The following is a 16,788-nucleotide window of genomic DNA, read 5'->3' as shown; positions in this document are numbered from 1 at the left end:
TTACTCTCTCTGGCATATCACTACATTTCCCTCATGTTTCCTAAAGATAGGTTGTTCATTTCAACAACAAACATATACTGAAATGAATTAAAAGGTAATTAATTCTCTGTGATCTGACTCCCATCCTCCCCTAATCTCTGCATAGTAGCGGTTCTCAAGTTTCAGTGTGGGGGGGAATCATCTGGCCAGCTGGGATGAAGTGTGGATTTCTGAAAAGATTCTGATTCAATCAGTCAGTCATGGGTCTCAGGAATTGGTAACAAGCATCCCCAGGCCCTTTTCATACATACAATGGTGAACCACATTTTGAGAAGCATCGCTCCATTGTACCATCCAATAGATACATGGCATGAGCCATGTATGTAATTTTAAATTTTCTAGTAACCACATTAAAAAAGAAACTGGTGAAATGTTAATAATATATTTTATTTAACCTAGTATATATAAAATATCATTTCAACATATAGTCAACATAAAATTATTAGTTAGATAATTTACATTCTTTTTTTGGTACTAAGTCTTCAAAATCTGGTGTGTATTTTACTTTTGGAGCTTGTCCTGAATTCAAATTAGCCACATTTCAAGTACTCAATAGCCACATGCAGCTAGGGGCTATTTGTTTTGTGCTGGTCTGAGCCTATTGACAGTGATGTCTGGCTAGAAATGGGGGCACTCACCTGGGCCTGAGGCGAGCCCCACAGACATTTCCCCTTTCGGAGCGATGCTGTGGCAGGACTGACCCTTGTGGTTCTTCTGATGGCAAGATGCACGTCAGCAACAACGTCAGGGAATGAAAAAACAAGGTTTATTACTCACAGGTTCTGGAGGGTACACAGCACACCCAGAGCCACACAGTAAGGTCAATATGAGTTTGATATTCATTTATGAGCTGATTTAATTTCAATTCAGAAATGACTTCCAACCCAACAGATAATTTGGTGTTTTAGAAAAAGACATTGTAAGCATCTCCCACATCCTAGGAGGTGGTGAAACCAGCCCAGCCAGGATAAAGTGAAGACCAATTCTATCCCCACCACGTGGCTCTGGACCATCGGGCAAGACGGGCTTCCCAGTCTTCATGTCAAAAGGCTTTGCTCCAGACTAAAGACCTGTGGAGCGCATGTCGGGAAGCCAAGGGTAACAGCATTCTGGTTTATCACTGCAGGCTTTTATCCCACCCTCCCAGGCCTGAGCTGTTTTAAACTGCTACAGAATGCTCCAAACATCCTCTCCCCTCTCTTGATAGTCCTCTTTTCTTCTTTCTTTCACTACTCTCTTCTCTGAGGGAGAAGCAAAATTCAGTAGAAAACAATGGAAGGGTTGGGGAGAAAACGGAAAGATGAAAAACAGCAAAGCTTGCCCTCCTACACCCAGGCCTTATGTCCTGCTTTCACTAGGCAAAATTCAGAAAGACAGTGGCGTCCCCTGTCCTCAGAGTCAGTGGTTCCGTCCTCCGTGGTGAATCGAGGCAGAAGTGCTTCCCATCTGGGCGGGAAGGACTGAGGACTAGTGGCAAGTGTACACTTTGGTCTGAGGTGTTGCTCAGCAGACGCTAGGATATCCGGCCCCTCTGGTTTCAGAGATGGCCTATGGTGGGTGCAACTGGCCTCAGGAACATATTCAACATGTGCAGTGGGTCTTTTCCGTCGGACCCTGGGCCACAAGAACTGGACTGGAATCCAGGGGGAGGTTGTTCAGGGCGCTCTCCCCATACAACTGCAGGCTGTTGCGGGCTATCAGCTCTCTGGCCATCAGCACGAAGACTTCGTCTATGTTTCTGGACTCCTTGGCAGATGTCTCCAGAACAGCAAGGAGGCCGTATTTCTCAGCCAGTGTGCAGGCATCCTCGAACAGAACATGCCGGTTTTCCCACAGGTCACACTTGTTCCCTGGGAGTGAGAGAGAAGCAAATATTCCACCGAATAACTTAATCCGGTTTTTAAGAAGAACACTTTCGTTTAGCAAATATGCACACATGCATTCATTCACAGTTAGCAACTGAGGGCAAATTTACTGAAATGAAACCACGGATGTATGGAAACAAAGCCACTATCTTAAGTCACTGTTCTGTGAGATCTGTAAGAGCTATGAGAATGGGCCAAAGGTGTGTGTTTTATTGGCTGGGACAGGTGGAGCCTCTGAATTCTCGGGAGGGACTGTCATTCCCTCTAAGTCTAACAAGGTAAAGACTGTGCCAGGCTGACTCTCAATCTTCTCTCTTCTTCCTTCGAATTTTGCTCCTCTTTTCACTCTTTTCCCCCAAACTATAAAGTGTTGGACACCGTGAGACAGGGCTTGGTCTAGCTGAGGACACCGTGATCAGGATTTCTTGGACTGAAGCTGTGGAATGAACAATGATGGACTTTTTTTTAGCTATAATTTTACATACAATAAAATGCACCGGCTCTCAGCGTACAGTTCAATGAGTTTTGACAAATGTATTTGCCCTTTAACCTGAAGATATAGAACATTTTCAATGGCCCCAAAAAGTTCCGTGAGGGGTTTTGCAAGCATGACCCAGGGTTGACCGTAGGAGGAAAAGCACGCCCTCACCTCTGCTTCTCCACTTCAGGCCCCGCGGTCATCCAGGACTGGACTTTGATTTCTCTGAGGCGGGAAGCTAAACGTGAAACAGCTTTCCCACAGGACTTGGTCTACTAGATGTCAAGATTTATTACAAAGCTATGGTAATTAAGATGGGCTGGACCAGTGTTTCTTGACCTATTTTTCATTATTGTCCCCAGAAGGAGCCTTTTTAGAACTGTTTTTTCATAATGACCTCTTCCCCCCATGAACAACTTTAAAACTTTTTATTTTGAAACAATTGTAGATTCAAAGGAAGTTCCAAATATAGATAGATAATAGATAGATAGATAGATAGATGGATAATGTATATATCCAGGGGGTCCAGTGTACTCCTTACCCTGTTTCCCCCACTGGGAACCTCCCGCATAACTATAGTACAATATCATCTCTAAACCAGGACACTGACATTGGTACAGCCCACAGAGCTTATTCAGATCTTACCAGTTATCCGCGCACTCCCCTGTGTGTGTGTGTAAGTATATGCAATTTTATCACACGTGTATGTTCCTATAACCACCCTGCAGTCAGATACAGAACAGTGCCACCACCACACAGTGCTCCCTCATGCTACCCTTTTATAACCTCCCACCACTTCTAATCCTCAGCCCCTAGTAACCACTGATCTGCTTTCCATCAGTATAATTTCATTATTTCAAGAATGCTATACAAAAGGAATCATACAGTAGGTAATCCTTTGAGATTGGCTTTTTTTCTCTCAGCATAATTCCCTTGAGATCCATCCAGGGCATTGCATGTGCCAGTAGTTCATCCCTTTTCATTGCTGAGTAGCGTTCCAAGGTATGGATGTACCATAATTTGTTTAACTATACACCCAATTGAAGGAAATTGAGCTGATTCTAGTTTTTGCCTGTTATGAATAGAGATGCAATGAACATTTGTGTGTAGATCCTGTGAAATTTTAATACCACAGACATACTGTATATCTGGTCCTTTGGAGGGCCACGAACCATTGTAATATCCAAGATACTTTGTCCTCCAGGACAATGCATGAAATAGACCAAAGGAGCAGAATAAAAAGTTCAGAAACAAACTCATGAATATATGTACCCTTTACAGAAAGATGGTACCAGAGAGCAGTGGAAAAGGTTGCCTTTTTAGTAAATAGTACTAGGACAACTGAGTCTTTATACAAAAAATTACACATTTTTAGCTCATACCTCTCATCACACACCAAAATGAACTCTGCGTAGATTGCAGATCTAAATGTAAAAGTCATAATAACAAACAAAGCTTCAAAAAGATAATATAAGAATATCTTGATGACTTCAGTTAGGGGGAATTTCCCTAAATAGGACACAGGAAGCAATAATCATTAAGGAAAGGACTGATGGATTGAAATCTATTAAAATTAAGAATGTCTATTCATCAAAATACACCATCAGCAGAGTGAAAAGGTAACCCACACGGTGGAAGATGTATTTGCGACACATATAACCAACAGAGGGTTCTGACCTCCTTCGAGAGAACCTGCTGCAGGGAGCACAGGTGACAGCAGCCCAGCTGCTACCCACTCTACCTGTCACCATGCTAGTGCAGAGGCCACTGTGGGGACACTCATGCAGGCCGAGGCCTGCAGGGGGCAGGATTATATTCCTCTGTCAGGCAACTTTGGCTCACGGCTGAATGAACCTTTCCGAGAACTGTGCTCGGTCTGACTCTTCTCTCCTTCCCAGCGGCAGGTCTGCATCTCATAGAAAACTCTCTCTGCCGCCTTCTGCTCTCTCTTCTTTATCTCTCACTTCCATTTCTCCCAATAAATCTCTTGCATGTCTATCTAATCCTGACCCAACAACTTCCCAGACGACCCAAACACACATAGATTCGTTTCCAGAAAACACAAGCTACTTCTAGGAATCAATAAGAAAAAGACAAACAACAAGTAGAAAAATGGGTGTGAGACTTGAAAAGCTCCGCACAAAGAGAATCTCCGAAGGACTAACACATGTACACAAAGATGTCCAACCTTATTAAGGAAGAAGGAAACACACATTCATTCACCAGTGACACCATGACTCACTCATCAGGATGCATGAAATTGAAAGGACTGACAATAGCAAGGGCTGGGGAGGATGCAGAACAACTAGAATTCACATACCCTGCTGGGGGGAGTGTAGAGGCCAACAAGCACCTTAGCAAGTGGTTTGAGAATATCTGCTAGAGTTGCCAGACCGTGCAGTTCTGCTCCCAGGTATGCACCCAACAGAAACGTGTGCCCGTGCATATCAAGAAAGATACACAAGAATGTTCAGAGCAACAATTTTCCTAATGGCCCCAAACTGAAAACAACTCCAGTGTCCATCACCAACAGAAAGGAGAAATACTTTGTAGTGTATTCGTGTAACTGAATATTATACAAATTATGCAAAAGAATCAGTTATAGCTACATGCACTGATGTGGGTGACACTCATAAACTTAATGTTGAAGGAGAGAAGCTTAGACAAAAAAGACATTCTGTGCGATTCCACTTATGTAAAGTTCAAAAACAATAGCAAAATAAAACCAGCATTTAGAGATGTGGGTTAGGTGGTACAATGATAAAGAAAAGGAAGAGTGATTGCCGCAAAAAGTCATAGCCTGCTTACTTTTGGGGGGGAAGGAGGGGGGGGAATGGGGGGAATTGAGAGGAGCAGGCAGGGGAGCTTGGGGGAGGGTGCTGGCAATGTTCTCTTTCTTGACCCAGATGGTGTTGACACAAGTGTCTCCTTTGTGACAAATCAACGTTTGTGTACCTTTCTTTATGTGTGTTTATATGTCCCAATAAAAAAGACTGAAAAAAATACTTTCCCAGCGTCACAGTCGCCAACCTGCTCACTGACAAAGCTAGACTTAGATGATAATTATCCCCCAATGACTTTATTCCAAGAATCTTTCCAGTGGACAATACCACCTTCTGCTATGGTGGTAGGCTGGAAAATGACCTCCAAAGATTCCAGGTTCCAATCACTGGAAAGTGCACATGTGACCTGATGTGGGAAAAGGATCTTTGTAGATGTGATTAAGGTAAGGATCTTGAGACAGGGAGGTAATCCTGGGTTAGCTGGGTGGGCCCTAATGACACCACCTGTACCCTTGTAAGAGTAGGGCAGAGGGGGAGATTTCACACAGAGGAGGTGATGTGGAGACAGAGGCAGACACTGGAGTGACGCAGCCACAAGCCAAAGAATGCTTTAGGTCTTTAGCTCAGAAGCTGGAGGACGCAAGGAACAGATGCTCCCCTAGAACCCCCAGAGGGGCATGGCCCCCTCGTGACACCTTGGTTTCGGTCCAGTGATCCTGAGTTCGGATTTCTGGCCTCCAGAATGAGATAGAACAAATTTCTGTTGTTTTAAGACATCTAGTTTATGGGAATTTGTTACAGCAGCCACAGGAAACGAATCCAGGTACCTCCAAGAAAACTGTATGCGTTTTTATAGCTAGTGAGGTTTAAGTTCAGGCCACAGCTCTGCTTCTAGAAGAAATGTGTCAGAGCCCTTGGTGGAGAAAGTGGTGTCGTAGGAGTGGGAATCCCTGAGTCAGGAGTCTGGTCTGCCCCTTGCATCCCTCACTTTGATCTGCAGATTCTGGGCTGGTGATACCGGCCCTGAGATCAGTTTCCCTACGTTAAACCCAGCATATATGAGATTAAAACCAAAGCATGCATTCCCTGCTTACTCCCTGGCTTCCTGGCTCCAGAATCCACTCTACGCCATGGAGACAAATGGCCAAAGACAACCACCTGGATTTGTTATCTCCTCCCCGTAAGGGGCTACAGGCTGGTGGGAAAGCTGCTGACCAGCAAGGTCATGGGCTCCCTCCTCTCTGCAAGTAGTCTCAAGGCCATATGCTCCCTCTCCCCTACGTAAAACCCCAAATAAAAACCCTTTCTTTTAGCTTTTCAGGGAGTTTGGGATTTCAGCGTTAGCTGCCCTTTCTCCTCGCTCAGTGCTGTGCAATAATAAAATTCCTACAGGGGCTGGCCCAATGGCCGAGTGGTTAAGTTCGCATGCTCTGCTTCAGCGGCCCAGGGTTTTGCCAGTTCGGATCCTGGGTGCTGACATGGCACTGCTCGTCAAACCATGCTGAGGCGGCATCCCACATGCCACAACCAGAAGGACCCACAACTAAAAATACACAACTATGTACCAGGGGGTATTGGGAGAAAAAGGAAAAATTTTAAAAAATTAAAAAACAAAATTCCTACATTCTTCCACTACATCTGGTGTCAGAGATTGGCTTGCTGTGCAACAGGTGAGCGAGCTCACTTTGGGTTCAATATCACTGGGTTGCACTGGTTCTGACTTTTATGACCTGCTCCTCCCACCTGCCCCATCGCCACACCAGGTTAACACCGTCCTGCCTCAGAACAACTGGTGGCTGCACCTCAGGATGAGCCAGGACAGCTGGTGGGTGGTGAAGAAACCACGTACTTGCTGCCTGCAACACAAGTCCTCACTTGCTAAGTGTACTGTGCTGAGCACCTGGAAATTTAGGCCCTGCCCCAAAGGAAGAGGTTCTTCATCTTGTTAGGGAGGCAAGAGAGGCACACGGACAGTTAAATGGCTGTACCCGACTTTACCGATCCAAGACAGGCCATGAAATAATATATGCTAATGACCAGGTGAATGGCACAAGTTGAGTAGCACAGGTGTACAATCCCTTATCCACATTTCCCAAAATCCAAAACCTCTGAACCCCTAAGTTGTTTGGTAATTAATCTGACAGTAAGATCTGCCCTACACTGGCCATTTGAAGTGTTTATTTAACCCACTTTGTATGACTATTCATACACTTCACTGTAGGAATATTAAAGCATTTGACCACGGGGCGCTGGCCAGGTCCTGCTGAGGGTGTTAAGTAACAAAGGATGCGACCCCCTAAGATCTGACAGATGCTGAACTCTGAAATCTTTAGCTCTAAGAGTTTTTGCTGGGAGACTGGAGACCTGTAAATATGATGAGTTGAAGCGGAAGGTTTGCCTGAGACCCTAAGGGGACAAATATCAGATACCAAAGATAGTTATGAGACAGAGGTCCAGTAAAACCTACAAAAGGAAGCTGGCTCCTTACTCTGACGCAAGGTATGAAGAGTTACGATCACGAACAGAGCAAAGAGAGTGAGAAAGATCAGCCAGCCATCTCCAGGAGGAAAGCAGGGGGCCCTGTCGGTGGAGCTTGGGAATTTGTGCGTTATCTTGAGGGTAATGGGGGAAAACCGAGGATTTTAAACAGAGGGACATAACTAGGAGCTGGGCTTCCTGTGAACGGCCGGAAGAAGAGTACAAATCAATGCACAAGCATCTCTTTGACATTTGTGTGGTGGCGAAGTGGCTGCTGGGGGCTGGGGTAAACTTGGGAGAGAGAGAGATGCTTGGATGAAGAAATGTGGAGACAGCATGGAAAATATAGTGAAAAGGGCAGGGACACTTACGTGAGGGAACCGCACATTTGAATTTTCTAGATCAAGGGGAGGAGGCCACTGAGAGAAAACAGGAAGACCCATTGTGTCAGTCCTCGAGACTGGACATGTCATAAACTGGAACGCTGGGGACACGTCCAGATCATCTTTGGGGGCATTTCTAGAATGAATTAAGAAGTGAGACAGAAGTAGTTGTTACAGGAGACAGAGCAGGGAGTAAATGCCACAAAAACTGTGTGAGATTCCTGGAAATCCCACAACATCGTGGCGTTTGTTACTTTCCTTTGCCCCATCTGTTTCTGCCGCAGAGTAATTGGTAGTTAAGGGCGGTGCCCAGAAGCGAGGCCTGGGCGTGGAGCAAGGGTGTGGTCTTCCAAAGATAGCTCCGAGGGGAGGGAACTCCAGAGGGAGGGCAGCTTTGCATTGCAGGCTTCGAAGCCCTGAGGAACGCTTGCTTCAGGGCTTCCTGGGAGGCATGTAAATTTAATGGAAAAGAGATCCAGTCCACCTTCCTGGGGAAACCTCAAGTGTGAAGAGAATGGCTTCACGCCCCTCAGTGAGACGCATGTTACTCACACCCATGTGTCCCCTCTCTGGGAGATATCCCCAGTGGTGGGTTTCCTGCCATCCCTGGAGGTCACGAATGTCCTTTGCTGTCTGCTCAGCTCTTCAGCCCGTGGGCCTCTGAGCCCCTCTGTACAGCACAGCAGAGTCTCTCCTCATCTTTGCTCTAGTAGGAAATAACAGCTTCCCTTTACTGAGGTCTTAGCACTGTGCTAAGTGCTTTCTATAGGTTACCTTATTTGACCTTTCAACTCAACAGTATCTTTGAAGTAGGCACCAGTTTTATAGATGAGGAAGTAGAAATTTAGAGAGTAAGTCACAAGCCCAAGTTCAGACAGGAAGGACAGAGAGGGAGATGTGAATGCAAATCTGTCTGGCCCCCATGTCCAGGCACTAGAGTAGACACAGACAACGCCTAAACCAGAGCTTCTGGGAGCTCCACGTCACTGTCTGGCCTAATCAGCTACTGGAAAGCAGCTGGAAAGGAACGAAACCCACGGGGGACTCTGGGAACCAAGTGGCATGCTTCAAATCCCGCCTCATCTCTCAGTAGGTAACCTGGCTGAGTTACCCAGCAGGATACTTAACCTCCAGATGCCTCGGTTTCCTAATCGGAAAATGAGGCTAGTAGTCTCTGCTCCTTAGAATTGTTGGGAGGATTGAATGAAGTGACCCAGGAGAGGACTCAGAACAGCGCCTGGACCCTACTAAGTGTTTAGTAAATGTCACCTGTCATCAGCATCTTCCTAGCATCTCTTCTGTCCTTGAGCCTCAGGGGTGGGGCCCTGCTTGTCAGGGAGCAATTGTCATGAAGGGTGTTGGAAACCGTGGCCAGCTTCCTTCTTGGCGCTTCCCAGAAGTGGTTGTTGTGGGAGAAATATAGCTCTTTTCAGCGTTAGTGTTTATTTTTATAACTCTGAACTCTGCCGTTAGAACTGTCATTTACATCTGAAGTCAAATCACAAAAGCTTCTGGTTCCAAAGGGAACCTTTGGGTGAGAGGTTAGAGAAGAAAGGAGGCATCTCGCTCCTCCCAGAAGAGATGAGTTGCCCCCTATGTGGTAGCCCTCCCAGCCTCATTAATCTCTTTTCTGGTTTCTGCCATGTGGGACAAGACACAGCCCCTCTGAAAAACCGCGAGGACGAGATGTGAAGGGCCTTGACTTGGGCAGCAGACTGTGGAATCTGGGGCTTTAAGATCTGATACAGCAGGAAGGGGCGAGCCCAGTCCAGGCTCTCAGAACGACTTTGATTCTTAAGTTAGGAGAAGCAGAACGAGTCCCAAAGCAGCATTCTCTCCAAGTCTGTGCATAAGATAGGGGCTAGACTATGAAACAGAAAAGACTCAGGAAAAAGATGGTTCTAAAACAACAAGTTCTTTCTGGAATCATGACAGTAATAATAAATGGACTAGATGTGCCAATGACCTCTTCTACGGCCCAGCCGCAGCCAGGCTTTGCATCCCGGGACTGCCTCCGCCGTCAGCCCCCAGCTGCTTGGTCCAGGTGGGCACCTTATCCCAGGCCTGCGCATTCTTAGGTTGGCCCGCAGCTTGGGTCAGGCTTTGCCATGGAAAGGATTCCCTTTCTAAGGAATGTGAGCTAGTGGATACTGAGAGAATGCGGGGATTTGTGACTGGAGCTGGCGGGGGAAGGAAGCTTTGACAGACTCCATGAGGGAGGGTTCAGGGGTGAGACAGCGTGGCAGGCCCCCGTGATCCTGCACGTAAGACGCAGCTCCAAGACAGAGGAAACAGATGCATGATGGAGGGCGAGGAGGCTGGTTCACAGAGCCAGGCCTGAGAGGAGACTGTCAAACTTCTCGCTTGTTAGTGGTGGCTGGGCTCCACTGTGGTTCCTGCTCTGGCTGGGGTTTGACTGCTGGCTTTTCCTAGATCCCAGGGACTTGTACCCTCACCATAAGCCCCCATTCTTTGAGGAACATAAATGAGTTAGTTCCTTCAAATAAATGAACCTTCTAGAAACAAATCCTATCCCTTATTCAGCACTTAACTATGTGTCAGGCACTCCTAACAAAGTACACACATTATCTCATCAAATCTTTACAACCACCCCAGAAAGTATTAGTTGCTTCTTATAGATGAAAAAACTAAGTCTCAGAGGGTAACTTGCCACAGAGCCAGGATATGCTTGTCTATCGATAAATCACCCATTAAACATGGTATGTTTAGCTCTTTCTCAGTCCGATAGCTAGCTGTCTAGACCTGTGCTCTGCAAACTTTAATTTGCATATGAAGCTCTCTAGGATCCTGTTAAAATGTAGATTCTGATTCAGTAGGTCTGGAATGGGGCCTGAGACCTTGCACTTTCAGCAAACTCCAAGGTGATGCTGATGCTGCTGGTCCACAGACCAAGCTTTAAGTAGCAAAGGCCTAAGTCAGTTTGCCAAAATTAAGCAGCCACTTGGGAAACTGTAGTGTACTTTGGAGGGAGGAAAAGGCAGCTCTGCCAGCAAAAACTAAAACTCTAGAGAAGTGACAGAAACATTACACTTTCTGAATGTGCAATGGGTTTGCTCACATTTCAAGCTGTGAGTTCACTTTGGGGAGTTAAAGTTACTGTTAATTTTGATGGTAGTTTGTTGTTAAGAGTCATTGGATCTTAACAGGCGTAAGAAGTCTTTCAAGGGTGTAGTCAGTTACATTCACCTGAGTGGCTCCCTCGGGGATTTGGGTACATCTGACTCTGAACCTCAGACTACAGAGTACTTCCTGTGTTCCTGTGTGGTCTACACAGGTGTGTGCATCGAATCAGCTGGGGTGTGCCTTCATCTAGATGTCTGGGCCCCATCCAGGTGTCCGGAATGAGAAACCTAGGGTGGGGCCTTGGAATCTGTATTCTTAACAAGTTTGCACCACCCCACTCTCATTCCCAAGCGAATCTGACGGGAATTTCTGGGCGAGACGCCTTCTAGGTCCCGTCCACTGCTTGCACTTTTATGATTTCAGGTTCTGCTGCCATCAGAAATACACGAAAAGAGGAGCATCAGCCCAGGGAACCCATAAAGAAAAGTTAAACGCTTAGAAAACGTCATACCGATCAGCATAATGATCAAGTTCGCCGCTCCATATTTTTCTATCTCGTGAATCCAGTGAGGAACAGACTCGAAGGTGGACCGCCGGGTGAGGTCGTAGGCGATGATGGCCGCGTGGGCACTGCGGTAGTAGCTTTGGGTGATGGTCCGGAAGCGCTCCTGGCCTGCGGTGTCCCACACCTGCATCTGGAGAAGGGGGGGAAAGGGGATCTGATGAGGAGCTCCCACACCTGATGGGAACTTGCTCACTTAAGCCATCTGAAAAACAGTTTCCTTGTCTCACTTCGAGATACCCAGATTCAGTAGGTCTGGCGTGGGGCCCAGGAATCTATTTTTTCAGTTGCTTCCCAGGGTAATTTGGATGTGCTTTTAGGTTTGGGAGTCACCACCTAAGGGATGCTTGAGTTGGAAGGGTGAATCTAATGTCCTGGGATCTGGTGTTCTTTTGGTTTTTCACCCTCAATCACCCATCATCCAGATTTTGGGGTTTATCTTTTGAGCCTGCCCATTGATACTAATACTGGCAAAGGTGACAGCATTGGCTGAACTGTTTTAGATGTTAAAGGACCACTCAGCTGTTCGCGTTTAGGAGTGTTCCCATAATAATACCATCCAAATTACAGTCCCAAGCGGTAGCAGCAAAGTATACACCCTCCAACAGTATGTGAGGGTACTGTTTCTTCATACTCTCACACTATTTATAGTACTTATTATTTTCTTTGTGAGGAAGATTGGCCCTGAGCTTATATCCATGCCCTTCTTCCTCTTTTTTGCTTGAGAAAGATTATCCCTGAGCTAACATCTGTGCCAACCTTCCTCTACTTTATACGTGGGACACTGACACAGCATAGCTCAATGAGCAGAGTAGAGGTCCACATGCAGGATCCGAACCTGCAAACCCCAGGCTGCCGAAGCAGAGGGCACGAACTTAACCACTATGTCACCTGGCCTGCCCCAATACTTATTTTTTAAAGAAAGTTTGCAAACATACATGAAACTAGAGAGAATAAAACAACAGGCCCTCATATATCCATTATCCAGATTCAATAATTATCAAAATTTTGACGCTCTTGCTTCATTTAGCCCTTTCGGTTGATTTCCTTGAGGTATTCTTTTTTTCTTTTTAAAGATTGTATTTTTTTCCCTTTTCTCCCCAAAGCCCCCCAGTACATAGTTGTATATTCTTTGTTGTGGGTCCTTCTAGTTGTGGCATGTGGGACGCTGCCTCAGCGTGGTTTGATGAGCAGTGCCATGTCTGCGCCCAGGATTCGAACCGATGAAACACTGGGCCGCCTGCAGCGGAGCGCGCGAACTTAACCACTCGGCCACGGGGCCAGCCCCTCCTTGAGGTATTCTTTTAAAGCAAACCCAAGACCTCACATCAGTTCACCCCTCCTTACACCAACATACATCCTTATAAAAATGGACACTTTCTGGGGCCAGCCCGGTGGTGCAGCGGTTAAGTTCGCACGTTCCGCTTCTCGGCGGCCCGGCAGTAGTTAGCTGAGGGCTAATCTTCCTCCAAAAAAAAAAAAAAAACAAAATAAAAATGGACACTTTCTGGGGCCAGCCCCATGGCCGAGTGGTTAAGTTCATGCGCTCTGCTTCAGCGGCCCGGGGTTTCGTCAGTTCAGATCCTGGGTGCGGACATGGCACCGCTTATCAGGCCATGCTGAGGTGGCGTCCCACATGCCACAAATAGAAGGACCCACAACTAAAATATACAACTAGGTACTGGGAAGATTTGGGGAGAAAAAGCAATAAGAAAAAGGGACATTTTCTTACATAACCACAATGTCATTATCACCGCTAATAAACTTTTCAATAACTCTTTAGTATCATTTATTTATTTATTTATTTGAGGAAGATTAGCCCTGAGCTAACATCTGCTGCCATTCCTCCTCTTTTTGCTGAGGAAGACTGGCCCTGAGCTAAGATCTGTGCCCATCTTCCTCTACTTTCTATGTGGGATGCCTACCACAGCATGGCGTACCAAGCGGTGCCATGTTGGCACCTGGGATCTGAACCAGCGAAGCCCGGGCCACCAAAGTGGAACGTGCGCACTTAACCGCTGTGCCACCGGGCCGGCCCCTTGGTATCATCTAATATCCAGACTGTATAAAAATTTTCTTGATTGTCTCCAAAATGTCTTTTTACTGTTCTTTTCATTTAATCAGGATCCCAAACAAGATCTGGTTATTACATTTTCACCAACACTTTTTGATCTTTTCTAATCAAATGGGGAAAAGATAGTATCTCACTTATTTTAATTTGCACTTCTTTAATTGTGAGTGAGGATGGGCACCTTTACATGACATAATTTAGGAGCTAGTTCTGATAAAATCTGTGAAAGAGCAGTTTTGTCCAATCTATGAATTGCTTCCTTTTGTACTTGGTTGTTGGTCTTTTTCTTATTTATCAGAGCTCTTTTCAAATTAAAGAAATTAGCCCTTTGTCAAGTCCTATATTTGCAAATGTTTCTTTCCAGTTTTTCATTCATCTTTTGACTCTATTTATGGTATTTTTGAGTATGTAGAAATTTGACCTTTATATTGTTATACAGAAATGTATACATTTGACCTTTAGATAATTATGATTGAGCAATATTTTCCTTCATGCATTCTGGGTTCTTACTCAAAAGGCTCATTTTCCCATTCCACAATGATAAAAATAAATACTCCCAGGTTTCGTTCTGGTTCTTTTATGATTTTGTGTTTTCTATGTAAATCCTTTATTCCTCAGATGTGTGCTTCAGTGTTAGGAACTCCGGCTAAAAGAGGCGGAGCCGACCCCGTGCCCCTCTGACCTTCACTTTCTTGCCATCGATTTCAAGGGAGCGCACAGTGAAGTCCACCCCGATTGTGTTCTGCTGTGTCTCTGTGTAGACGCCGGATCTGAAATGCTGCACCACACACGTCTTCCCCACATTGGAATCGCCAATGAGGATAATCTTGAACAAATAGTCGACGTTCTCATCAGCTGCCCTGGCTGAGCCGGAGAATTGCATGGCTCTTGCCACCTAGAATGGACCAAGGAAGAAAAGAAGGAATTCAGCGTCTCTTTAGCGAGCACCTACCATGTGCCGGGCACTATTCTAGGCACTTGGGGCCCAGGACAGGACAAGACAGAGGGAGGTCACTGCTTTCATAGCACTGACATCCTTGTGGTTCTGAGAAGGACACTAATTACTAGTCAGGTGCAGGAGAGCTGTCCCACAAGCCCACACCTGCCCTCGTGGGTTGACGTCAGTTTAGAGGCGTACTCTGAATGAAGAGGTTCTACTGCTACTCTCTGCCGGGCCCAGTAGACAGTGAACACTAGAGACCAGGTGCCCCACGCTCCATCGAGTGCCTGGAGAGCAGCAGAATGGCGGAGGAGATGCCCACAGGAGTGTTCACCTGCCATTCATCAGTTGGCAGACATGCCTACTGTCATCCTCTCTTCATCTCACATGGGAAGGAACACTCCCAACTATCGGAAGACTGAATGTCCAGGCAACCAGCAACCAGGGCTGACCAGATCCGACAGAGAAGTCAGTTTAGGGAGGACTGACATGGCCTTTTTCTTCTGTTTGGCACCTAATTTTTCTTGAGTAGGAAATTAGGATTTTGAGACTATTCAAAATGCAAACTGTGGTTAGAATGTTTATGGTACACTTTACCATAGGCCTGAAAATAACGTTTCTAATGACAGTGTTTCCCAAACTGACTGATTACATCAGAATTATCTGGGGGAGATAATTAAAACTATATATTCCTGGAGCCCATCCCAGAATTGCTAAATAGATTTAAAAACATGCACACACAAATATGCACACACTTCCCAGGGGATTCTGATCACCAGCCAGGTTTGGGAAACGTTGATCAACACAATCACTCACCTGAAACTTTATGCCCACTTTCAGCATCTCTGCTGAAATATCCACCTATGCTTCAATATCTTTGATCACGAGCAACTCACTATCTCCTGAAAAAAATCCATTTTGCGTGAGCAGCTCTAACTTGCATGGGGTTGAAATGGATCTCCCTGGGGTTTCCATCAGTTGACCCTTGTGCTACACCAGGACTCGGCAGATTCCTCTTCCACATGACGGCCCTGTCAGATATTTGAAGCAGCAAGCACATCCCCTCGGGGCAAACATCCCTAGGCCCTCCCACTGTTCTTCATATGATATTGTGTTGGATCTCCTCATCAAATGTCTGATAAAAATACATGAAATCTTATTTCATTTGATGGTTAAATTTGATGTGCTTCTGCCTTCTTCACTCCTCCCAGTTTTGTTCTTTCATTTTCTCTAAAGTCATAGAAAAGGACAAGTCTATGTCATCACAAATTAAAATGCACACAAATATCCAATCTGTGTGTAAAAACCTCAAGCTCTAAATGGTGAAGAAGGATCCCATACCTCTCTTGGACGCCTCTGAAATCACCTATAGTTAAATGATCCAGCAGACAAGAGATACAATCAAACCACTTTTTTTCCCTCTGGCTTTTCAAATAAAGAAAGCTATTCCACTTCCGGCGTCTTATCACTGCAACTTGAGCTGAAATCTTCCTTCCATGTCTCCCCTCCTCAAGTAAGTCCTCATGTTTCCATGGAAGTCCCCTTTAACTTAGCCTAATGCCCTGCAAGCAGAAAGGAGCAGTGTCCCCCGGCCGGTGCCCTCCAACCCGCATCCCGCAGCCTCCACCTTCCTGGTTCACCTGTTGCTTACCTGTCTTTCTCTCTCACCTCCGCTAGCAGGTAATGTTCTCTTTTCTCCTTGTTTTCCTTTTCGGTCCTCGGTGCCCCTTCTTCCTCCTGCCTCGCTGCGTGGTGGGAACTGTAGTTCTGTCCCCAGGTGTCAGGTTTAGGTGGCCTGAGAAAGTGAAAGGAAAGTGCAAACCCTCCCACCGCCCCCGGGCCTGGAGCTGGAGCTGCCGTTGGGTACAAAGCACAAGGTGAGGCGCTGGCCAGCACAGCCACGCAAAGTCCGCTTCCCTCCGATGTTCCTCACCTAGCAAAGCCCACACAAAAGGACTAGCCAGTTCACTCAGCCAATACCTATTAAGCCATCCTGTTTCTTCTTTCTGCTCACCTTCTCTCGGGCAGCCTTCATCCCCGATTTTTCCTGCTGTCCCTTGTTTGGCTGGGGTGGGGGGTGGCTAGTCGAGAGGACACAATTTAAA

At 46.1% G+C, this 16,788-nt stretch overlaps 1 protein-coding gene across 2 annotated transcripts; it reads right to left on the bottom strand.

Annotated features, from left to right (window-relative positions):
* Window positions 1–406: 406 nt before the first annotated feature.
* On the bottom strand, window positions 407–16,472 carry RAB19 (RAB19, member RAS oncogene family). 2 transcript variants are annotated; one of them, XM_070514615.1, is made up of 4 exons: window positions 16,335–16,472; window positions 14,426–14,638; window positions 11,622–11,805; window positions 407–1,889 (listed from the first exon to the last, which is right to left on the bottom strand). In XM_070514615.1, the coding sequence occupies exons 2-4, from the start codon at window positions 14,624–14,626 to the stop codon at window positions 1,621–1,623; spliced, it is 654 nt and encodes a 217-aa protein (XP_070370716.1). In that variant the 5' UTR covers window positions 14,627–14,638; window positions 16,335–16,472; the 3' UTR covers window positions 407–1,620. The 2 variants fall into 2 exon arrangements, with proteins under 2 accessions (XP_070370716.1, XP_044631389.1); XM_044775454.2 differs by having other exon boundaries at window positions 16,352–16,472.
* Between the last annotated feature and the right edge of the window lie 316 nt (window positions 16,473–16,788).

This window comes from Equus asinus, chromosome 1 (genome assembly GCF_041296235.1).
Source record: "Equus asinus isolate D_3611 breed Donkey chromosome 1, EquAss-T2T_v2, whole genome shotgun sequence".
Classification (NCBI taxonomy): domain Eukaryota; kingdom Metazoa; phylum Chordata; class Mammalia; order Perissodactyla; family Equidae; genus Equus; species Equus asinus.
The sequence above is the reverse complement of the archived record's forward strand: the minus strand, read 5'-3'. Positions and strand labels throughout refer to the sequence as shown.